The sequence below is a fragment of the Copidosoma floridanum genome, unplaced genomic scaffold, assembly GCF_036245765.1.
Source record: "Copidosoma floridanum isolate Cflo_tuat_1 unplaced genomic scaffold, Cflo_Japanese_pri ptg000006l, whole genome shotgun sequence".
Lineage (NCBI taxonomy): Eukaryota > Metazoa > Arthropoda > Insecta > Hymenoptera > Encyrtidae > Copidosoma > Copidosoma floridanum.
The window spans coordinates 18,179,534-18,205,799 of NW_028321883.1; the positions used below are offsets into that span (position 1 = coordinate 18,179,534).

The following is a 26,266-nucleotide window of genomic DNA, read 5'->3' on the forward strand; positions in this document are numbered from 1 at the left end:
TCAATCTTTTCTTTCTTTTTTCGCTTCGATCGATTGAGGCGGCGCGTTCAAACCACGGGGGTTGCTTCTAAAACTTGCATTATTATTATTATTGTTTTTTATACGTAATGTATACTTGGGCGCAAAACCACATTACAACGAGGTAAGAACTGTCCGATCCTGCAGTTAAAAACTACTTTTCTCCCCTCCCCCCCCTCCCAAAAAAAAACCCTTACCTACACTTATGTACATCTGTGTATATTCTCGCTTTCTTCAATCGATTTTCAATCGGACGAATTTAGCGCGCAAAACCATTCAATGTGTGCACATGACGCGAGAGTCCATCAACTTCGTATTGCGAGGCTGCGCAAAAAAAGGGCGCCTAACCCAAGGGAGATCCAGAAGAGAAAATGTAGCAAAGGTGGGTAAAGTAGTTTCGCGTCGGCACCCCTGATGTGGGGGGGGAGTTGTATTTCGCGCGCCCTCCGATACCTCGGGCCGATCGCTAGTTTCGCAAACCGGTGCTGCTAAAAAACCATCCCTCTTACCAACGCCACCCCAACACGCTGGTAAACGCGTGTGTGTATACATATGTACACGAGGCGCAGCCAGAGAGATACGGAGAGGCGAAAAAATGAGAGCAGCCGCGAGAGAGCGCCCCCCGCGCCGTATCGCGCCCGCACGAGTTTACATTGGCACCGCCAGTGCGGCTCCTGGGGGCGGCGAGGGCGCCTGGCTAGTGGTGCTGCTCCGCTTCCTCTATCGCTACCCTTATTCTGCATTTGCACGCGAAAAATAATAATAATTTCAAACGCAGTGCAACGAGACGGAACTTGCCCCCTTCCCCCCGTCTCTCTTTTCCAATCCTTACGTGCGTTTTTTTTCTCTCTCCCCTCCCCCCTCCCTGGCACACGCGCGCTAACTATCTTTTTCAACAACTATATACCCCCCTCTCCTTTCACTGCTCCGGCGAATAAAAAATTTAAAAAAAAAAAAAAAGAAAGTTTTTTTCTTTTTGGTTTTGTTCAATACCTCTGTGCTTGCATATATATACACGTATACGAGTGGTGTATAAAAGTACGTGCTTTCCGGAGGGACGCGAGTGTCTTAATCGTGCCTCTGGTGTTGCCGGATATCATCGTCCCACCTCCTCCTCCTCTCTCCCTTCTCTGTATATAAATACGCGACCATACTGTGCACGTAAAATAGGAACAGCAGAAGGTAGAAAGCCGCCGTGCTCCCTTGGAGGAGGTTTTGCCCGGGGTGTGCTGGTTGTACTCGAGTTTGGTGGGTTTTGACAGGTGAGTTTTTTCAACGACTACCCATTCAATTGCAACCCTCTTTGGTCATTTTACCTATATCTGCAAGATTATTCTTTTTTTTTTTTTTTTTTTTTTTTTTTTTTTTTCCCACCTCAAAGCGTGCCATGTGCCGTCGTTCCCCAATGGGGTTGCACGCTGTTGCCGGTGTGTGGCTGTTACGAGCCGCGCTACTTTGCCCTACATGCGTGTTGGGAGCACATATACCTACTTGAATTTTTTTTTTTTTTTTTTTTTTTTTTCTTTTTTTTTTTCCTCCTCTCAAGTTGCGATCGATCGCGCGGTGCTCTTTAATTTTGTGAATCAAGGTGCGGGGCGATTTTTTCTTCTTTTCTTCTCCAATGAATGAGGGGCTTGGAGCTGTGTAGTAAAAAAAGAAGGGAGAATCTGAAAGGTGGTTGCGTTACGGGGAGCTTCACGTGTACCTGTTGGAGGAAGGGCCGGTGGATTACGAGTTACGGGAGGGTTGATTGCAAATTTGAGGTGGACGAGTTTTTCTTTTTTTTTTTTTTTTCCCCTGACCTCTTGCAGTATGTGTATAATCACGAGGAGGTGGGCGAATTGATTTTCGAGCTGAGCGTGCTCTTCTATCTTGGACACTATGTGGATTAAAAATCCATTCGGTGCACACGTGTGGTATCGCCCGGAATTACTATTGTTTTGTATGTACATATTTTTTTGTTTGTTTTAATTTTAAAAATAGAATTCGTTTTATGGCTTAAAAAAAATTCCTGAACGCGAGAGTTGGCGGGTACCTTCAGTGTAGGGCCGATGAAAGCGTGTCCTCCCATTTGTTACACTGATGTGCATCAGCTGAGTCGCGCGTAGGGAATATAAATTATCCTCTTCTGCTTCGAGGGGGAGTTGCACATTACACATGTCTGGAATTGACAGGTGTGCGCGAATGGTCGCTGACGTTGTTGTATTGCCCTGCTTATCTTGGCTCAGCTTTCGAGAAATTTGTACGCGCATCCATCTCTGGCTTGTGCTGAAGTTTGGGGACGAAAATTCATTTCTACTGTCACGGGGTTATCACATTTTTTGACAGATACGTGGATTTATATTGTTGCATGGAATAATTTGGATGGGGGTGTGATCGACGCGAGTACCAATCATTTGTATTGTAATTTCAAACTTCAATGTCTTGTTTTTAAGTGCAACATCGATTTCTCAGTGATTCGCCATCGAAAAATACACATGTATACACATAAGGATGCGTTGAATCTTTATACAATGGTTTTGCACCAAGCGTTGTATACCGTTGTGTGCGTATTTAATTTGGAATAAGTTTCATGCTGCCTCCACCAAGTGTATCACTTGTTCATTTCGAGCTGATAACAATCGCATGAAGGGCCAAAATGCAGTATTTAGGTACCAAAAAAAATTTATTCACAAAAGCATTCAAATATGAAAATTCTTGTAAAACAATTTATAGATTTTCCACTCACGTAAGAGCTTTCTTATTTTTTTAAATTTAAATTGCGTTATTTAATTTGATGATAACAATGATATCGAGGATACAATACATTTTTCTTATGCGTTTGAAAGCTTATACTTTCTACCAGAGCGAGTATTTTGTTTTTATATTAAACGAGGAATCATTTTTATAAAGCATTTTTTTTATTTTATTTATTTATTTATTTATTTTTTTTTTGCACAACGTAGTCTTTTGAGACGGTAAATCCTGAAAAAAAATTAGGCAAATAAAAAACAAAATAGTCCATCGGTCACTTTTCGTCCGAAACTGTACAAAACTTTATCTCTATGCAAAATCGACAAAGAAAAAAAAAATCCCCCTTGCAACGACCCGCGCAGAGAACGATCAAGCCAAACGCGAAACGTCCAAACAGATAACAAGAGCGTATCAACTAGTTTCAGACTACACGAGCACACATAGAATGAACAGCTGGACGACAAAGAGAAAAAGCTCAAGACTAAGCTGCGCACAGGGTATAATAATGCACACATTATCTCGTGCGAAGGCCAGCGAACTTAACGTGATCCAATTACGCGCGCGAGCATCTTAACGTATACAGTTCCTCGGCGCTGTATACCGTACATTTTTATGCAAAGTATATACCTACCTGCTGACTGGTAAGGGGAAAAAAATAAATAAATAAACAACGATCGTACCGATGCGACTCGCACGATTACCGATCTCCTGCTCTGTGTGTCCTATAATACCGAATTTATCCAACGGATCGGTCGTCGATTCATTGGTAACCCGAATACAAAGCTCTGCTCAGCCAAGTGTATATTATACATTTGGTAATTGGTTCTGTTGAAAGCGTATACACGTTACTGTGTAGGCTTTAACACGTACGCCTAATCTTGTGTTTATATTTGCACGCCAATTAAATTTGTCATCGTTGGCCTCGCAATTAATTGTCAGCGATATTATTGCCCCTTTACCCTGTGTCCCTTATCATATGCATGTACGTATGTTGTGTGTCTTATCGACTCTTTGTTGTACAAATTTGAAAAAAAAGAGTACGAATTTAAAAAAATCTCGGTACCAGTGAAATTCGATACGATCGGTATAGTGTACCATGGTACTTGCGCGGTCCGACGCGATTTGAAATCGTACGATCTGAAATAAAAGTATACACCATCTGAATTTATCTTGTGCGGGTCTTTACAATTGGTTGTTATTATATTTATTATTATTACCCAAAGATTGTTTTTAGCTTCGTTTTCATACGTTTCATGGTCATACCAAAAAAAAACAAAAAAAATGCCGGTTATAAGTTTGAATAATTATTTATTAATTTTCATGTGTGAGTTTTTAAAGTGGCATAAACTCGTGGATCTCAAAGTCATGAAAATCTGTCACTTTTTCGTTGAACAAACACTTATCCAGCATTAAGAAGGTGTCACGCATACGATACGCGCGCAAGACGCGTCTGACGTGGTCAACGCGTCACTAGAACTGTATACGCGATAAGCAAGAAAGGAGGAGTCCTCGCAAAGCAGGCATTTTACTCTAGTATCAGGATTCGTCGTTCTAGCATTGAGTCGAGGGCGCTTGGTCGAGATAGAAGAGCATAATTAGATCCACGCTCGGCACTTAAAATATATATATACATATACATTCGAAAAAAGCTTCAGCCGATCTATAGCGATACTGTCCCGAGATTTTTTCATAAGGATTACCCGAAAGTCTGGAGATTTAGGGAAATACTTTTTTTGAGTTTGTTCAAGTTGGTGGTAAAGGTCAAGGATGAAGAATTACGGAATACGCAGGTATGACAATTTGTTTGGTTGGTCTTTGTATGCTGTATTCTTGGTGCAAATTTTTTTTTTTTTTTTTATTTACTTTTGTACTATTTGGATTGAAACAACGAGAAAATATTAGAAATCATTTTAGTGTATGTATAAGGAAAACTCGCCAAAGTTTGATGAAAGTAGGTAAATTTTCAATGGAATCGGGAGTAAATATAATTTTTATTGGTTTTGTATGGTTGGACGTTATTTCCATTGCGATTGATGATTTATCTGACTTGAGCACGATTATACATTTTTTGGATTTTAAAGTACTTCGGAAGAAGTGATTAAAGTGTATTTTTTTGGTAAGAAAATTATTTTTTCATCACTACTTACAGTATAATACCGAAGTTTATTTTTTCTGTCGGATGATTGTTATACAGTTCAAAATTCAAAGCTTATTTGAAAATTTGTAAGGTATTGAAAAATCAAGTATTTCAATGCTTTTCTAAAGACTGATAGATTTTTGCTTCCTCATAGATTCTATCATAGCTTAAGAATAAAATTTCTGTTCAATCGACTATTTTTTTTATTTCGATTTTATCAATTTTGCAAAATCTTTTTTTTTCAGAATGTTCTATAGTAAAAACGTTGAGAGTATCATAAAATTTTCTACAAATAATGTATTTAAATAAAATTTAAAACAATTAGGTATGTTGGTAATGTTTGTAGAACAAAAATGTTTGGCACTAAAAATGCATTCCACTTTTGTCACAAAAAGTATTTTTCATAAAATTTGAAATAGTATCATTACCCTTGTATGCTTATTTTTCGGCAATTATTAAATGACCTTTTACTAAATTATCACCAGTTTATTCGTAATTAGACGAATTTTTATTTACTTTTCTATGATAATTTTGAGTTCTTTGTTGACTTGATACTTACTGCGACTCAGTGGAATTTTGCTACTTGAATAAATTTATTATTTCTCTTATTTAAAATCATTGTAGTTTTTTTTATAATTTTTCTGGCGCGTAAGAAAATTTATTTTTCATACAATTTTAATGTCCAATTCCAAAGTACCTCGAAAAAATTAATACTAATATTTAAGATTAAACATTTTAGGTTTAAATTTTAAATGCGCACAGATTACTTCAAAATTTAATGTACTATTTAATGAGTAACAAATTATTTTTCTTTTTTTTTGGTTATTAACGAATTTTACCCAACTGTTCACTAAAAATTTCAATTGATCATTGAATTAAATGTTTTTAATGTTAATTAGACATTTCATCAAGGAGCTTTACGTGTATGATAGGTGGACATTGCTAAATAAGTTGGAGATAAGTCCAATACCGTTCCTTTTTGGAATCAAACAGAATTTCGATTAATTTCTTAAATGCACCAATTTAAAAAAGATAATCTTTTAATTTTTGATACGAGAAAAGTACCTACCTTAGATGTGAGTTATCTTACCCAATTGAAACACTAATTAATCTTATACCATTGGTTTGATAAGAAAGTCAAAATTTTCTAAGATTCTCAAAAATCATTGCGGTGAAATACAAATTAGAAAAATAATTTTTTAATCAAATCACTAAAAAATTTAAAAAATGTCTACTACTGTTGTTAGAAGGATTTAATCCTTAAAAGGAAGAAATGCCATAATTTTTGTAATATAGAATAGCACGAAACAAGGTAACCGGGTGTGGTAATTTTCAGATGTGGCAAATGTTGATTCGGGGTAACTATATAGATCTTTTCGAAACTTTATCCTTTGATACGATAGATTTTTTATGATAAGTCATTCTTGAAAAATTGAAAACTCCGAACCTGCATTCAATGCGAAATTGTAACTTTTCTATAAAGAGATAGTCATGAAGCAAACATTTTTTACGTGTATATAATAAATAAATATACCAAATGGTGAATAGTTATAAAATTACTATACAGCTGCAAGCCTTTTCACGAAAATGAAATACCGAAAAAAAAAAAAAAAAAAATGATAATCATACTCGAAAGAATGCATATATTTTTCATTATTAAATTATATTGGAATTCCGTATTAATTGTCTTGATTCCATAATTTTACTAACTATTTACTCGTGATTAAGATCTCGATTTTTGTTTGTGAAGATTTTTTTAAATTTTCATATCGAGTTGACTGCTATCTGCGGCACGTGTACTTCATATATTAATCTGAAATCTACCGAAATCTACAGTGTCATCCACTCGTTGAATACTAACATACGATATACAGGTAGTCATTATTTTTTATTTACTTATTTTTTTGAAGTATACTTAATGGGAGACACAAGTGCATCACATTAGTCGCGATCATCGTGTATGCTTTTTACACGTACTCGGTGGTATTTTTTTCTCGTCGTAGTGATCGCAACAATCGATTATCATCAATAATAATTTTAACAATGCGATAAACGTGAGAGGCTGCGTTGTACAGCCGCACGTTCGTGTACAACATTATATATACCCATACACCTATCGGCATGATGGACCGTGGAAAAGCTGGCGATAAGCTTTCGATGCACGGACACCATGGCTTCGTTGATTGGTAAACGAAGATCGAATTGGACGCTCTGGCGTACACGCTTCCTCCAAAGGGAGCAGTTTGATTTGCGTGTCGATGTTCGTAAGTGCCTATACACGATAAGATATATATATATATATACACACACGTACAAAGGCTTTTTCTATGCATATACCTTCAAAGACATGCTTGATAATTACACCAACTCCATTATTTGTGCGATGATGACTCGGACCCTCCTGTACGTAGTTTTTCAAGCCACGGTGCACTTTAGCATGGAAACCAAATCAATTTACCTGTCAATAAATTAAAAACTATACGTGGACGCTGCACTCTCAAAGGCAATTACGCAAGGGGCTAAAGTTAATGCAACGACCACGTGTATATTACGTTTGTATACGTCAACAAAATTGCGTTACGTATAGCCTCCCCCCTGTCCTTCCTTCATTACATTCACGCGGTAAAACACCATTAACTAGGTGCGCGTATTATTCAGGCATCTAAAATTATGTACGTGTACTGCACGTGAATCATGATATTCAATCGTCGAATGGCACGCTATGGAATATATATATACAGGTACCCAGGTATGTATAAATATAAGGGCGCACGCAACTAGACTGTAATTATTTTCACGAATCCCTTGGGCGATTATCACACGCCAAGTTCTCCAAACGTCCCCCTGTCACTTTCATCGATTGTTCATCACCTCATCCTTTAAATTTTATTTTTCAATACCACCGAAAAGATCGATCGTACACTTAGTGGAGGAAAGATAAGTATATTATATGAATTTCTCCATATTTTTTACATCTTGAAAGTTCATCAGTTTCGAAAATATTGTTGATACATCGCCAAGACAAATTTTTAAATATTGAAATGACCAAATTGTTATTTTTATGTAGTGCGCAAAAGTGCACACTATTCGAGTGATGTTAAGTTTCGCGTAAACAAAATTTGTCTGAATCGAGAAGAGCTATATGTGCTTCTAGTATTTTCATGGATATTCAAATTTATGACAGAAGCATATCGGATCGAAATATTTGTAATGTATGCTTACTTGAGGGCAACGATGGAGAAAACAGTGTTGCTTTGTGTGCATGGATGTACACGTATGTACGCTTACTTATTTAACTTATTGTTTTTTTTTTTTTTTTTTTTTCGAATAGCGCAGATCCTTTCCTTCTTTTTCATAAAATATATCAATATTGTGGAACTTATTTGGATTTCTATAAACAATGGATTTAAATTACATTTCCTTAATTTAAAAAATAAAAATAACAAGTTCTAATTGAGAACCACTCGGGTGTGTAATATCGATTAATTTGAGATTCACATTAAGAAACCAATTGCACTTATACACTGGGCTCTTTCGGCTTAATTACACTCCCGGGCACTAATGGCATTTTCCAGTTGACCCTTTTTCCTTGATTGTAGGTAACAACGATTTAATTGATAGCAGGAGAAAACAATAACAATCAATGTTCTCTTAATGTTTATTTCCAAACTACGCCACCTTAAGCTGTATTTATTCGTAATGTTCATTTAATTTTCCAATTTCGAAAAGGTCATGTTTTACAATCATAGTATCGCATTGTAATTTAATCAAATTATTTTTTCTAATTAATCCACGCGAGTGTAAGAATCCCACCAAGCATTATTTGAAGTAGAATTTAATTTTTCTCGTTACTGCTTGTAATACATTACTCTCCAACTATAGTGGGAAAAACTATATGGGATCAAAATTCTGAGTGTAAAAAAACTTGAAAAAGGGGGAGTTGATTAAATACCTTTTTTTACCGTCTGCGAAAATATAATTTATATTTTTTTTGTACCAAAAATATTTAAATTAAAACATATAATTTTGTTGTACATTGTATAGTAGTCGTAATGAATAATAAAAAAAAAAAAAAAAAAAAAAAAAAAACACCAAACAAAAATAGTGCAATACATTTTTGGGAAAAAATTGTATTTCGCAGATGTCCATCCCTTATTCGGTTTTTTCGACGCAATTTCTATCATACACCGATAAACTTAAACTTACGTACCGACCGAAAACAACTCGTCTCCCCACCCAATCAATAATCAAGTAACAGAATCATCCCACGCAACTACAGTTCCATTCGTTAAAATATATACAGTTCAACCGGAAAAAACAACTTTTTTTACCTAAAATTGAATAGTTGATGATGCGTCTGTAATTAAAATAAAATAAATAAAAAAAAAAAAAAAGTTGATCGATATCTAAAATAATATAAATGATGTGGAAAAGGAAAAAATACTTTTTCGTATCACACGTACTTGTATTTCACCTCAAGGGGTATAAAAGAAACGTGAGAGAAAAATAGAGAGCGTCAGCACACACGCGAAGAGGGCTCGGATCGATAATCGTAGTTAAAGTCATATGGCTATGTTATACGTATACACTTATTTTATTTTTTCATATAAAAGTACATAAACTTTTTTTTTTCTTCTTTTATCAAGTCAAACGATCTTTATAATCTGATATCATTTGATCGGTAGGTAGACGAAAGAGCGAAAAGTCATGTCTTTGCCTTCGTTGATTGATCGGCCACTGTGCCATAGTATATACAAGGGAGTGTAATAAACAACCCTTTGATTGTAATTCTGGGTTATATTATTAAAGCACCTGCACTAGCTAGCCGATTGTGCAATCATTTACGTGCAACAAACGCACGTTGCTTGAAAATAAAAACGCCATGCGTCCTCCCCTTGTGTCGTTAAGAGTATCCCTATGCGCAAAAGTTTATTTAATTTCCCGTAAAGTGGCGTTGGTAATGAATTATTGCGTTCTTTTATTTTAATGCACGCGCGTATTGTTTTGAAATCAATTTATTCTAATAATTATTATACATACATATTTTTCTAATATTATACTTTGTGCGCGTAAAACTAAAGATTATTATTAGTTTTCACTAGATACATTAGAGCAAAGTTTCAATATGGGCAATTTATTTTTCAGAGTGTAAAATACAAACAAAGTGTGCATTGAAAAGTGATTGGGTCAGAAACCAGTTAACTTATAATTACAATCAAAGCCACGCCCCGATCTGTGCTTCGTTTGCCCTATATGCGCATATGGAATCTCTAAATAATTATATATTCATACGCAGGACCGCTTAGGGTATTCCGTCATTCAATTAAATTATGGGCGTAAGCATCAGCTACTAATAGATTTTTAGATTTCTTACTTGGTTGAAATATTAATTCAAAAACTAATTTATTATTATTAATTTTATTTGGTATGGTAAGGGCACATTATGCATGTGAAAAAATATTGTAACAAAAATAAAATAAAACATAATCCAACAATATAGAGTTACAAAAATTAATAATAAAGCACCAACGTCGATACTTATTTGGTTGGTTAACACATTTTTTTAATGCTAAAAAAAAACGCTATCGCACAATAGCCACGAGAAAAAAATCTGTGAAAAAACAATGAGCTAAAAAAATCCTCCAAAGAGACAAAGGCTGGCAATTTCCATCGCTGACGCAGCTGGCAGCTTGCGAGTTGGATAAGCTCCGGATTATTAGTTCAATTTTTTCGACAATCACCAGTCGTACCGCGTTGCGAGTGTTCCTCTGTTCATTAAAGTGGAAAAACTCTCTAAAATGATACGCATACGTTGTTCGAACAGATGCTTTTTATAATACTTCAGAGTTATTTTATGTTTTTATTTTTTTTATAATAACGATTTTAAATAGTTTTGCTTCGTGCAAGATTAAAGCACTAGATTTGAATTTGTTTTCCCATGTGATGGGATTCCCAATTTTTCTCACACGAAATTTTATTCTCAACTAAACTCACGTGGAGTACTGCATCATTTTTCTTTATACGTGATCCAAAAATACTTTTGTGCATGGAAGGTTATTAAGGTTATTTAAAAGTAATTAAGCTGAAAGTAAAAAATAAAAATGAAATAATATATTTTTCTTGAATCGTGAAATTTTTTATATTATAGCAATTCATAAAAAATTATTAGAAAAGTGTTATATCAACTTATCATAAAACTTAATCATCACTGTTGAACAAATGTCTCACTTCTGAACAAAAATGATATAATACAACTTTACTTACTACTAATAAACGAGTCAACACTATTCTATCTCGAACTGAACGATGTTGGCTCTCTTACAACCTAAAAGTAGGTCAATTTGTAACGTTTACCCTTAACTGGTGCATACTACAATTAAAAAAGGTTTGAAAAGTTGAAGATTAGGTTGAAATCGGTATAAAATAAATTTTATTCACGTTAATTTTAATCATACAAAATAGTTAATTACTGGGATACTCCGGGATTTAATTTTAAAGCACATAAATACACTTTCGATCTTTTGGTTAATTAAGCACTTACGCTAGTGCTGGAAGAACACATAGTGATACAACGCTGATATCAAGCTTGATGCGTACTTACCAAAACCATCGTTGTATATTATTATGCAGTTTTTAATCTCGAAATTGTGTTTATGACTTATACAAACAAAAATATAATCAAATTTCTATGCATATTGCTGTTTGTTTAACGATTCCAACACTATTATTAATTATGATTTTTTTACCATAGCTTTATCTATACAATAAAGTAAATATGCATAAAACATGGATTATTCATTCTTTTGCTCTTTTCATTAAAAGCCTTCATCTATTTTCACGGAACTGGTTCATTTCAAATTAGAAACTGAGCCAAGCTAGACGTTCCATCCACATGAGTCATTCCGAGAAAATTTAATCATACTAAGTATACTACGAAATCGTCGTTTTGTTCACATGGATATCATTCATCATTTTGTTAATTCATTTTCCAAATTTTCACGTGACAATTATCATATACTCAAAATTATAGATATGATTTGCTAATTGCATATAATTACTTTTTTGTTTTGTAACCAGATTTCTTGCTGCATATATATTTAATTACAATAATTGTGTCAGAGAGTACATTTAAGTTTCAATCAAAGACATCAGGTAAAAAAAATTAAATTTTAAAAGTAAAACTCCATGACTCAGTGTTAGATGTGCCAACTAAAAAAAGGGATCTACTCAACATACCAAGTATTTTTCTCACTGTTAAAAAATTTCAACAAACCCCTCTTGCTATTTTGTGAAAATATTTTCCACGCACTTTTCTTACAAACTATGTGGCAAATTTAACTACAGGATTAAATACTATTCATGCTATTCTTTATGGATTTATTTATAACAATGAAAATGTAGTCCGTTACAAGCTACAAAATCGCTCTCACTTTTTTCCCAAGGGTGAAAACATCGATCTCCGAGAAATTGGCCCAATTCTCCAACTATCAAAATAGCAACGTCAAGATGAGCTTTTGTAATTCGATAAGCGCGTCAGAGATACAAAAAAATTGCTCCCGAACAATCCAAAGCGCAACCAGATCAGTTGGACTCCGAGCCACTAAATCACGGTGCTTCGTTTCGTTTGCCTGCTTTGTTGTTACCGTTCACTTCGTGTACTTTTATACTTTTAAAAATTATTTTTCACGACATGAATGAAAAACAATTATGTTTAAGTATTTCTGCTCAAACTTGAACGAATAACCGAAATTTTTGGATTAACTGTATGATGTTATTTTCGTTGATTACAATTAGGCATAATTTACGTCTTACTTACACATATGTATGTTATTTTCGAGTTGCGTACAATTTATTTTGTTTGGTTTGACATGTGTATTCCTGTTGCAATACATAAAACAAAACAAAAAACCGAGTCTTGGGGAAAAAAAAGCCGTCCATCAAACTCGTAGCCAACTAAGTTTCAACCCGCACTCGACAATACTCGTACAACATTCATCACTTTTCACGTACATAAAAAAAGAAGAAAAAAAAATACCGTCATACAATCGCTTCCGAAGCTCTCGCGATAGCTCAAACAAAGCTTACGCAAGCACACGCGTATGTGTATGCACGTCCGTGCACACAAATCTAATATCTCTCTCTCTCTCTCTCTTTCTCTCTCTCTCTCTCTCTCTCGTGGTTGCAAGAATAGCGTCACCGATCCCACTTAATCTCTGCGTATTGTTTAGACAACATCTCTACTCTCATTTCAAGATGTTTGTAAAGAAGATTTTTTTTCATTTATACACGCTTTGTATCTTCATTTGTTAATCGAGCACTTTGCACACAAAAGACAAAACTTTGCGCTTTGGGTGTCTGAAAAAAATTATTTTTTTCGACAAATACGTGGAAAGTTGAAATGTTTGCATATAGACCAATAGTTCAAGTTGTACCACCTTAACATCTTCAAACAAGTAATGGAAAATATTTGTTTAGGTCTTGTATATTTTTTGTGATTGTTTCAAAGAACAATTACAATACGAGAAATATACATTAATATAGTAATGGGCATAAAACTATTTGACCCGCAGCGTAAGATGTAATCTCAATTTTTAGAATTTCGTTAACATTTTCCATCATTATTTATTGTTCAAAATGTTGATTAGAATATTTTCGTACCAACCCAATTTAATTGATTAACAGTTACTGTGTAGGAAAAAAAAAAAAAAAAAAAAAACTAGAAACAATACTTAGCTGTCAACACTTTAGCAGCTTGAGAAATAAGGGCGGTAAACCAATACGCCATTTCGTCCGACCGTTTTCACTCCCTAACAACGACGCACTTGAGTTATCCATCTATACGAAAAAGGATAACCCTCGACTTAGCTTAACAATAGATGTTGTTATTCCACACGAAGGTTTAGTAAATAACCGCAAATATTCCGTACCGTTGCCCAACTGTATACCAACAAAAGCTTCGATAGAACTCGAGTCGATCATAGTATGCACGTAAATAGGTATCACGTTTCTCCGGCAGCCAAAGCTCCCTACGTTCAATTTCCCGAGCATCATCAAGCAGAGACGGAACTTCCACCCCCACCCCGTGGGTATATGTATATGCATGTATGTTTAAACGATTGGACACGCCGCAATCGATAGTACATATTCTATACTCGAGAACGCGGATGTCTGACCGCACACTGAGCTATACTACTGCAACATCGTGTATACGTGCCTCCACTCGCTCGTGCATGGCTCGGGAGTACAAACTTGAACAATGTGCCGCTATACCGTGTAGTATCGGATGCTCTTGTTGGGCTCCGTGCAGCTATTCACATGTATTACAATCTGCTCGTGGAATTTGCCGCTTTGACGATAATATAACACGAGGTCACGTGTGGACGAATATACACCCAAGAGGTGTTTGCTTCTCGAGGGAGGATCTGAGTTCTGCACTCGTACCTATACCGTTAATTCGTGACGATAAAAGTAAGGGTTATTGGGTTAGTGGTAATGATGTTTGAGTTCCTCTATTGCGTATATATATATTTAGGTGCTTGATCCCCAAGACTGACGATTTCGCGCAGTCACTGCAGAGTTGTAATGTATACTGTAACATCGGTGGATCCACATTAATTTTTTTTCCTATTGCTTCAAATCTTTCCGTGCCGATTTTAAAATACAAAACGCAGGGGCCAATGTGCATCTGCAAAGAGGTGAATCACCTACAAGAATGCTCGTAATTAAGGTACTACGACCATGCATGACTCACTTACATGCACGTTGGCCCACGCTGACCGGAAATGCAAAATAAAATATTTTTCTACAACCATAGATACAAAAGTTTAACTGGGAACAGTTAAACTAAAATATTAAATTCAGATATATTGTTAGATAAACATAAGGTTGAACATTAAGATAGCTTAGAATTAATGCATAGAAATTAGCGAAAATATTATTACAAGCCAGAATCATCACAAACAACCAGTACGTACTACACCACTAGCAAACAACTACATTACATATTAACTATAACAAATTTGGTACACAACTTTAGTAACCTTCAAAGAACTATCCGATTTTTACCATTCAAGTTAGCAAACTCATAATTTACAGAGTAACCACTTTTTCATCGAATTAATAATTTCATAAACATACTGCAATAGTCTAATTTGTAATCTAGTTGATTGCTAACACCTTTTCCCGAATGTAAAGGAAAAACGGAAAATAACCCTTCCCTTTTTCTTGACTCGGAGAGAGAGTCCGTATGCCTGCCTCCAATAGGGGTAACAGAGTCCTGATTCCCCAGGGTACCACGAGACGACTCCCTCTCCAACTACTAGCAGCAGAAAAACATGTTTACCAAAATTATACCAAAATTCCGCATTATTTTCGTAACATTATAAACATTCAAACTACCGGTAAAACAAATTATGTTAACTCACAACAAGCAAAGCACTAGTATTCTAACAACTGCTATTCTTATAATCATTATTATTATTATTATTATTATTATTATTGTTAATACTATTATTATAAATACCACCGCTAATTATAAGTTAGTACGGCCGCAGCCACCGTTTTGGCGCTTAAGTAGTAGTATTAACTAACAACTCACCAATCGTTTGTTCACCCTAGCATCAACCGAATTGTTAAGCGATTTTCACCGCTCTTTTTGCAATGAACTTAGCTGAACAAACAACCAATGTGCAGTATTAGTAAATATTAACAATACCTGGTCGTAATGTTAAGATTAAAATATATTGAAATTCTGTCAACTTTTGATGTAAAAGAGAAAGGAAGGGCATGAGTAAGTGAATCACCTTCCCTTCTCTTGACGCACAGAGGAGAACAAGCCGAATGTGGGATGTGCCAATTTCTGAGTGGCTAAACTAGAGCAGTTCTAGCCAATTAGATTTTCGGCTATAGTATTTTCTTCAAAATTTTCCCCCGTCAAGTTTTCCTCCGTTTTTGAGCCAGCGCGTGACCGAGGTCCGCTTCTCGCAATAAAAAGGCCCGTACGCCCAGAGGAAAATCAGTTTTGCAGTTCGTAGTTCAGAGTTTGTCTTGACTCGACTCGGCTCGAATACTCGGCTCGTAACCCAATTCAGTTTGGCACGCGAAATTCGACGATACCCTTCGAAGTAGACTGAATAGTGAGAGCCCGACTCTGCTACAACCCAGTCTTCTGCGAAGCGAGGACACTGTCGAATTTCGCTACCACCCTCGAACGATCATCTGGTTGCCAGGGTCCGTCTATACTGCCACTTGATTTTCCTCGAGAGCGACTTACATTCACGCTGGTTCAACTTCTGTACAGCAACTTTCACGTTTAAATAAAAGTAAGTGACAACATATCATATTCTTTCTTTTGACCAAGTTTTTCCTTTTGCGCGAATACCATTACTCGCCCTAGTATTGGTACCCGTGGATCACCGGGAAGTGTAAAGTGTTTTCGTTTGCTCGAACGCCATATTAATACCCGCGGATCACCGGGGCGTCTATTGAAGCGAGAGGGAACGAACAAACGCACGAGCGCACGAGTGCACCGAGTGCACAAGCGTTCGTTTTGAGTTAGCGCGCATGCGTTTGGCTGCAGCAGACTATGGGATATAGTTCCGGCCAGATTTGGGAATTATCTAGGACCCAACCTCTCTGACGTGGGAAATCACTAGATCAAAAAAAAAAATAGTACCGAAGGTGACGCGCTTACTGGCCTCTCTGTTAAATAAATAATTATTAATAACACAAGCGCCTATCACCTAATGACCCGGGGCGCTAACTGGCCACTCTGTTAAATAAATAATTATTAATAACACAAGCATTTATCACCGTATAACCTGGGGCGCTAATTCCAAATGTAGTAAATAAATAATTATTCATAAATATGTCAAGCACCTTTTTCCTGATGATCCAAGACACTTATTTGCAACACTATTAAATAATAAAAAGTTGATCGATAACATATTAACCATATCACAATTTTGATTGCCTATCTAGTACGACAAAGATCTTCTCAATTGGTGCTCTTGTAATTACTTGATAATTTATTATTCAATAGTAGCCAGAAAGCGCCCCGGGTCATTAGGTGATAGGCGCTTGTGTTATTAATAATTATTTATTTAACAGAGAGGCCAGTAAGCGCGTCACCTTCGGTACTATTTTTTTTTTTGATCTCGTGATTTCCCACGTCAGAGAGGTTGGGTCCTAGAGAATTCCCAAATCTGGCCGGAACTATATCCCATAGTCTGCTGCTGCCAAACGCATACGCGCTAACTCAAAACAAACGCTCGTGAACTCGGTGCACTCGTGCGCTCGTGCGTTCGTTCGTTCCCTCTCGCTTCAATAGACGCCCGGGAAGTATAAAGTGTTTTTGTTCTTCGCGAACGCCATTACTCGCCATAGTATTGGCACCCGTGGATCACCGGGAAGTATAAAGTGTTTTGTTTGCGCGAATACCATATTAATACCCGTGGATCACCGGGAAGTATAAAGTGTTTGTTTGCGCGAATGCCATATTAACACCCGTGGATCACCGGGAAGTATAAAGTGTTTTCCGCGAACGCCACTACTCGCCCAGTATTGGCACCCTTCGGTCACCGGTAATAACAAATTAATCTTCAGTATAAAGTGTTCTTCGCGAACGTCATTACTCGCCACAGTATTGGCACCCTTCGGTCACCGGTAATAACAAATTAATCTCCAGTATAAAGTGTTCTTCGCGAACGCCATTACTCGCCACAGTATTGGCATCCTTCGGTCATCGGTAATATCAAATTAGCCACGGACAATCCGTTGCCCTCCGTGGTAATAATACTATTAGAATAACAACGAACGATCGAGTTAAGGCAAATGCCTACCGTGATATTAGTGTGTCAAGGTCAAATTACATACGATATCCTTACTCGTGACGGTGTTAACTGTTTTTAGATCGTGAACGAGGTATACACCGCTCTTGACAAAAGAAAACCGCAAGCAAGTGCATCAGAATATTGCACAGCAGTCAGTCTTAGTCGCGTGAAAGCAATTGTACCCCTTTTTGAGTAACGCGTCTTTAAGCTGAATTACCCTTTCAACCCCGCGTCTCACCTACGCGCCCAGTGTGAATCCCGAGCTATTGAGCGAAAGCTTAGGCTCAAAAAAATACGTTGCGCTGACGTAACATAGAAATTTTGGAGGCTCCGGAGGGATATCACTAGTCTTGTAGTACTGCACGGTTATCGGGTACTACCTTCTTTTCTCACGTTCTTACTATATTTTTTTTCCAACTTTTTCTTATCTTTGGCACGCAAACCGCATTCAGGCCACTCTGGCAAAATACGTGCGTTGGAGCGCTTTACAGTGCCCCTGAAGCGCATTATTTTGGTAAGAGCTGACTGAGCGGATAGCTGCTGAGTCTAGCAACTCCATTATTTTCCATTCTCAGTACGCTAAACCGTACTCGAGCCGCTCTGGCAAAATACGTGTGACGGAACGCCTTACAATCGCATTGTTTTGTTGAGAGTCGACTGAGTGGTCAAGTAAAAAAAAAAAATTCGCTAATCTTAAAAAGTAAATCATGCAATTAAAATGACATATCATAACAAAGCTTCTTGTTTAATTTTTTTTTGTACAGCACTCATGGATTCTTGTTTAATTTATTTTTGTATAGCATCCATTTGCTCTTGTAATTTCTTTTTCTCTTCAGCTAATTTTTTCTTCTTTTCTCTAAGTTGTTTGGCTTTCTCAATTTTGTCTTCCTTTTGTTGCTTTTCTTTTTGCTTAGCTATCTCTTGAGCCCACCACTTATCCGAAGTTCCTGCTGATGGTTTTTTCATTTTCCCAGATTTTTCTATTTGGGCTTTTTTCTTTTTTGATAAATACTTAACGGGCATTGTAAACACATGGTCGAATGTACTTGAATCTATTTGTATTTAAGTAAATATTTTGATTATGTTATGTTAACAGTTTTAAAGTAGTAAATGTTATCATTATTCAAGACTAGATACCTTCAGTAGATTTATTTTCTTGGTCACTTTCTTTTTCATCACAGCTTTCTTTGTAATTATCAATTGGAGTGGAACTTCGAGTAACATCAAGTGTGCTTGATTTATTCGAGTCACTAGCATCAAGTGTGCTTGATTTATTTGAGTCACTAGCATCAAGTGTGCTTGATTTATTTGAGTCACTAGCTGAAAGTATTATAATCACATATTTTAACATTAAACTATTGACATTGATTATTAAATTTTACATAAGAATTAATTGTATTATTGTATACATACCATAATCAATCGAATTAGTATCTAGTGAATTGAAAAAGTTGTCAGCAATACTAGTTTTTGAGAGAGAAACTTGAGAAGAACCAATTTCAAATGAGTACTATCTGAGAAATTTTGCAAATGAGTACTATCTTTGTCGTTTAAAAAACAATTATCCTTTGATTCTGCCTGCATTCTTATATCATCTGAAGTTTTATCATCTTTCTTCGTTTTCTGCAGAACATTATAATCGACTTCTTGGGGATTCCAAGGAACTAATCCACATTTTTTAAACCCACTTTGAACTATTTCCTTTTCATTCTTCATTGAATCCAAGGTTTTTTTCAGAACTAGGGGAAAAGTGTCTTTTTTAATTTTTTGAACTTGATTTTCGTTTTTAAATTGAGGCACAACTTTTTTCCAGTTTTCTTTAAATGGGTGGAAGAAAGAAACGTCCAAGGGCTGCGTTATATGGCTAGAATTTGGTGGAAGTCTTATTACTTCTATTTGTCTATCTCTACAAAACTTCACAACTGGAATAGTTAAGTGCGAGGAATGATTATCCATATAAATGATAATAGGAAATTTAATTTTACTTTCCAGCAACCAGGGGTAAAAAACATTTGTTAGATATTCATAGAAACTTTCAGCTGTCATCCAGCCATTGTCCGAGATGCCAATACCCCAGCCCTGAGGCACATTTCGAATGATATCTTTTGGGAGACTACTTTTGTAAGCATACATCAACAGGGGTGGGGCTCGAGCACCAGCAGCACTGTACATAAACAACACTGTCTGACACTCTTTACCAGCATCGCTAATCTGATAAACTGATTCACTCCCTTTCTCTGTCAGTACTTTTTCTCCATCAGGAGACAACAAAAGACTTGATTCATCACAGTTGAAAATTCTGGTTGGAGAAATGTGAAGCAAAGCTTTTGACTCCAAATAATCTTGTTGTTCACTAAACCACTCCTGTAACACTTCTTGAGTCACCGCAGCTCTGGTATGACTCAACTGCTGAGCAGTTCTTATTGTAAGTGCTGAATGTCTTTTTCTAAAAGACTCATACCAATGTCTTCCCGGTCTGTTATCAGTAAAGGGGTTCTCCTTTTTTTCTTTCACCACATAATTTTGCACACAGTCTAGAAGTTCGGTTTTGCTTACAGGGTGTCCTAGCCTTGCTTTGGTTATAATCCAGTTGAAAATTTCCAATTCTTCTGCTTCTGATAAAACAGTACCTGGTCCAGCATATGGTTTAGTTGACTGTTGTATTTTTGAATTGTTTTTTTCTGGAAAGTGTTGATGATGGGACACCAAAAGCATGAGAAGCTTTTCTAAGTGATACACCTGATTTTACAGCTGATAAAGCATTTTTTAAATTTAATTCAGTATACTGTTTTCTTTTTAACTTTGTTTTAGCTGTGTTACTACGAATAACTTTTGATTTAATTTTAACATTTTGATCTACTGGTTTTTTAGCAGTATTCTTTTTTTTTAATTTATTATCTGTACCTTTTGACTTGCTACTACACTTAGTTTTCATTTTTATTTCGAAAATCACCTAAAATAATTAAATATTTCAATAAAACTTAATAAATATGCTATACTAAACAAAAAAAACTGAACTTTTTAGGTTATATTATACGTTACAATAAATAACATTTAATTACCTTATTGTTTTTGAGATACAATAAATAAACTTTATTCAACGCGCTTCAGAGCTGCGTTCAAGACGATTGTGACCTACTGATTTTGTTTATTTAAACGTTAAAACGATAATATTTATTACACTCACGCGTGTGTTTCATAACAACGTACAACATGTACCCCACTCATGGAACAGACTACTTACTGTACCATAGGTAGGGACATGACTCGCTGAAATGTACGTACGATGATACAGCAATATTTAAAAAAAGAGCCGATATATAATTCAATGAAAAATTATCATACATTATTTAACATCTTTTGGAAGGTGATTTAACTATTTTTTTTGTTTTAATTTAAGTTAATTTTAATATTCTATCCAAAAAGTTAAACTCGTACATGTACTGCTTAAACGCTGATAGTAGAGAAATATTGATCGATCCTCAGACTCGAAGTACTAATTATCATATATACTTATGAACTACTCTTTAGATACGTTGAACATTAATTTTTTAGTTACGTATAATTAACAAAAAGAAGAAAAATAGTTTTTTTACACCTTCACATAACATTATTAATTCTAAAAATATATATTTTCATTACTGTTTCATATGATGGGACATCGTCTCAGAGATGGGCCCTTTACCTTATAAACCAAAGAATAGAAGAAGAAATGTCCATAGAATCGCTAAAAAATTATAAAAGGGAAAGACTTAACAGTAAAAACCTTTTAAAGAAAAATTTCGCACATAAAAACCTTACAAGAAATCAGCCAATAAACGTAGGCACAATGTTGTTCAAAAGTGGAAAATCAAACATTCTCAATAGGAATAACAGCAAGAAAATATCACGTACCTCAGTTAAACGAAGGACTAAAAATCCAGGAGACAGATTATTCAACAAGATTAAAACTGAAGTAGACATCTCAATCGCTTATTATTTAGAAATTTTTGAATCTAAACTAAATAATACAAGAATTTCAATATTTAAGGAATCAAAATCTCTGAACGACGATATAAAATCAGACCATAATAAGTACCCACCCAAAACAACTAAAAATTTTAAAACTGACATAAATCATGAAAACTTGAACGATGATTTGCAAGTAAATCGGTCAGCTAGAAACGAGACAACTCGAAATGCAAAATATGACCACATTGTCAAAAATATAACAAGTAAGAAAGAAATTAACATAGGTATTAAAATAAAATCGAATCTTAGAAATTATGAAACATCTTACAATTTTACACGTAAAGAAATAAATAAAGTAGGTGTAAATCAGAATACGTACTACAAGCAAAATGAAACAAAATTAGGAAAATCTTTATTTACCATGCTGAATTGCAATAACCAAGCAGAAGCCAGTTACATTCCAGAAGTAAAGATACATAACCTACCAGCAAACCTACAATATAAGAAGCTCAGAAAAAATATACGGCAAAAAACGAACCAACACCACATCAAGTTTAAGCGACGATATAAATTTACATTGCGAATAAATTAAGGCTTACGCTAGTTATAACCTTTAAATTGTATACGGATAACTGTTGTTAAATTATTATTTATTCATTTTTTTTGTATAACTGAACAACCAGATGTATACAACGATACACAACAAAACATTGTTTAATGAAAAACCGTTTTACAGCGTAAATACGTTATAGTTTTATAATAATAATTACTTACGAATAGTTAAAATAATTTAATACAATAAGTATAACCGAACTGAAGGATGAAAATAGCAGTTCCAATTTTTGTTTTTCTTTTTTTTTTCTCTCTCTCTTAATATTTCGTGCGACTATCATTTCTCTAGCTCCTTTTTTTTCCTTTATCAAGTGTTGTAATACGATCAAGGATTTTGCGATAGCTTCGTTCTCGTACAGCGATCCCAACACAAGAAGAAATTGATGAGTGCTCTAGTCGCATAATTCATCTAGCTAATAAGCCATAGCAAATCTTAGGTTTTACAAAAAAAAACCATAACAACTACAACAAATATTGATCATCATCCACTGGGTAATAGCCAGAGCTTATAAACTTAAGATGAGAATCAAATCAAAAACGTAAATTGGTTGGAAAACACGTAAGGTACTAAGCTGCAGGCGATGGTCTAAATAATTGAAAGTGCCATGTGTTAAAAAAAAAAAAAAAAAAAAATCTAAACTTCGAACCCAAAATTTAAAGGGAAAAATTTACTACGAGTGTAAATAAAAAATGTTGCAAACCTACGTCACAATATAACACTACCTTACTCCCTTATCCAAACCCAAGCACATTTTAAGTCAAGTAAAAACCATTGCCTTTTACTAAATATTATCTTTATACCTGAATGATCGCAACGAACAAAAACATTTCATGCTTAATTAACTTTGTTCATATTAAAAAAAAATAAGTATAAGCAACATTAAATAAAATTGAATCAATTTATTAATAATTATTAATAAAAGCACAAGACTCCTTCAATTTGCAATACTGCAATAAATTTAGTGTAAAAAAACATGCGGTTTCTACATCTGAGTAACACTAGTAGCCAGTAAAAGGTAATACAATTTACTCAGCGAACTGCTTCTAGATCTTTTTGTCAAAAGCCCTAGTACCAGTTTTAGGAGGGGGGTGATAGGGGGAGCGCAACCCTGTATGTATACAAAAAATCACATTTTTTTTAGTATAAGCGTTACTAAACTTAGATATAGCATTGGTCCTGGTGAAGGTTTTTGGTTACTGTTTTCCCGACACCACAGAGTCCCTCATTGTTTTTTCATGCCTTGAGGCACCCTGGGCAAATGCGGGCCAATAAATAGATATAAGTCATCGATAAATAAGAATAACTAACTGTAAAACGTAGATTTCATTGTAAACAAGGTAAATAAGTTGTTAATACTCAGCGAACTGTTCCTAGACCTCCTTGTTTACACCGAAAGCCCTAGTAGCAGTCTTAGGAGGGGGGTGTAACATCGGTGTATCCACATTAATTTTTTTTTCTCTTACTTCAAATCTTTCCGTGCCGATTTTAAAATACAAAACGCAGGGGTCAATGTGCATCTGCAAAGAGGTGAAACACCTACAAGAACGCTCGTAGCTAAGGTACTACGACCATGCATGACTCACTTACATGCACGTTGGCCCACGCTGACCGGAAATGCAAAATAAAATATTTTTCTACAACCATAGATACAAAAGTTTAACTGGGAACAGTTAAACTAAAATATTAAATTCAGATATATTGTTAGATAAACATAAGGTTGAACATTAAGATAGCTTAGAATTAATGCATAGAAATTAGCGAAAATATTATTACAAGCCAGAATCATCACAAACAACCAGTACGTACTACACCACTAGCAAACAACTACATTACATATTGACTATAACAAATTTGGTACACAACTTTAGTAACCTTCAAAGAACTATCTGATTTTTACCACTCAAGTTAGCAAACTCATAATATACAGAGTAACCACTTTTTCATCGAATTAATAATTTCATAAACATACTGCAATAGTCTAATTTGTAATCTAGTTGATTGCTAACACCTTTTCCCGAATGTAAAGGAAAAACGGAAAATAACCCTTCCCTTTTTCTTGACTCGGAGAGAGAGTCCGTATGCCTGCCTCCAATAGGGGTAACATAGTCCTGATTCCCTAGGGTACCACGAGACGACTCCCTCTCCAACTACTAGCAGCAGAAAAACATGTTTACCAAAATTATACCAAAATTCCGCATTATTTTCGTAACATTATAAACATTCAAACTACCGGTAAAACAAATTATGTTAACTCACAACAAGCAAAGCACTAGTATTCTAACAACTGCTATTCTTATAATCATTATAATTATTATTATTATTATTATTATTATTATTATTATTATTATTATTATTGTTAATACTATTATTATAAATACCACCGCTAATTATAAGTTAGTACGGCCGCAGCCACCGTTTTGGCGCTTAAGTAGTAGTATTAACTAACAACTCACCAATCGTTTGTTCACCCTAGCATCAACCGAATTGTTAAGCGATTTTCACCGCTCTTTTTGCAATGAACTTAGCTGAACGAACAACCAATGTGCAGTATTAGTAAATATTAACAATACCTGGTCGTAATGTTAAGATTAAAATATATTGAAATTCTGTCAACTTTTGATGTAAAAGAGAAAGGAAGGGCATGAGTAAGTGAATCACCTTCCCTTCTCTTGACGCACAGAGGAGAACAAGCCGAATGTGGGATGTGCCAATTTCTGAGTGGCTAAACTAGAGCAGTTCTAGCCAATTAGATTTTCGGCTATAGTATTTTCTTCAAAATTTTCCCCCGGCAAGTTTTCCTCCGTTTTTGAGCCAGTGCGTGACCGACGTCCGCTTCTCGCAATAAAAAGGCCCGTACGCCCAGAGGAAAATCAGTTTTGCAGTTCGTAGTTCAGAGTTTGTCTTGACTCGACTCGGCTCGAATACTCGGCTCGTAACCCAATTCAGTTTGGCACGCGAAATTCGACGATACCCTTCGAAGTAGACTGAATAGTGAGAGCCCGACTCTGCTACAACCCAGTCTTCTGCGAAGCGAGGACACTGTCGAATTTCGCTACCACCCTCGAACGATCATCTGGTTGCCAGGGTCCGTCTATACTGCCACTTGATTTTTCTCGAGAGCGACTTACATTCACGCTGGTTCAACTTCTGTATAGCAACTTTCACGTTTAAATAAAAGTAAGTGACAACATATCATATTCTTTCTTTTGACCAAGTTTTTCCTTTTGCGCGAATACCATTACTCGCCCTAGTATTGGTACCCGTGGATCACCGGGAAGTGTAAAGTGTTTTCGTTTGCTCGAACGCCATATTAATACCCGCGGATCACCGGGGCGTCTATTGAAGCGAGAGGGAACGAACGAACGCACGAGCGCACGAGTGCACCGAGTGCACAAGCGTTCGTTTTGAGTTAGCGCGCATGCGTTTGGCTGCAGCAGACTATGGGATATAGTTCCGGCCAGATTTGGGAATTATCTAGGACCCAACCTCTCTGACGTGGGAAATCACTAGATCAAAAAAAAAAATAGTACCGAAGGTGACGCGCTTACTGGCCTCTCTGTTAAATAAATAATTATTAATAACACAAGCGCCTATCACCTAATGACCCGGGGCGCTAACTGGCCACTCTGTTAAATAAATAATTATTAATAACACAAGCATTTATCACCGTATAACCTGGGGCGCTAATTCCAAATGTAGTAAATAAATAATTATTCATAAATATGTCAAGCACCTTTTTCCTGATGATCCAAGACACTTATTTGCAACACTATTAAATAATAATAAGTTGATTGATAACATATTAACCATATCACAATTTTGATTGCCTATTTAGTACGACAAAGATCTTCTCAATTGGTGCTCTTGTAATTACTTGATAATTTATTATTCAATAGTAGCCAGAAAGCGCCCCGGGTCATTAGGTGATAGGCGCTTGTGTTATTAATAATTATTTATTTAACAGAGTGGCCAGTAAGCGCCCCA

The 26,266-nt window shown here is 35.6% G+C and overlaps 2 protein-coding genes across 2 annotated transcripts in view; one reads left to right on the plus strand and one right to left on the minus strand.

The window, feature by feature from the left end:
• Positions 1 to 706: 706 nt before the first annotated feature.
• LOC106640486 (uncharacterized) overlaps positions 707 to 26,266 on the plus strand; it is a 42,628-nt gene continuing 17,068 nt past the window's right edge. The window contains exon 1 of the mRNA XM_014354549.3: positions 707 to 1,280. The gene's annotated coding sequence lies outside the window, so the exon portion shown is untranslated. The remainder of the gene's footprint in view (positions 1,281 to 26,266) is intronic.
• LOC149375570 (uncharacterized) lies at positions 18,505 to 20,433 on the minus strand. The gene is made up of 3 exons (XM_089598767.1): positions 19,230 to 20,433; positions 18,856 to 19,038; positions 18,505 to 18,770 (listed from the first exon to the last, which is right to left on the minus strand). Exons 1-3 carry the CDS (start codon positions 20,431 to 20,433, stop codon positions 18,505 to 18,507), a joined length of 1,653 nt encoding a protein of 550 aa, XP_089454893.1.

Excerpts from the sequence above, each read along its gene's own strand:
- LOC149375570 (XM_089598767.1), bottom strand. The coding sequence starts at position 20,433 with ATGCTTTTGGTGTCCCATCATCAACACTTTCCAGAAAAAAACAATTCA. Across the intron at positions 19,039-19,229 it reads TTTGCAAAATTTCTCAGATA|CTAGTGACTCAAATAAATCA; the intron begins GTACTCATTTGA and ends TAATACTTTCAG. Across the intron at positions 18,771-18,855 it reads AGAAAATAAATCTACTGAAG|ATTCAAGTACATTCGACCAT; the intron begins GTATCTAGTCTT and ends AAATACAAATAG.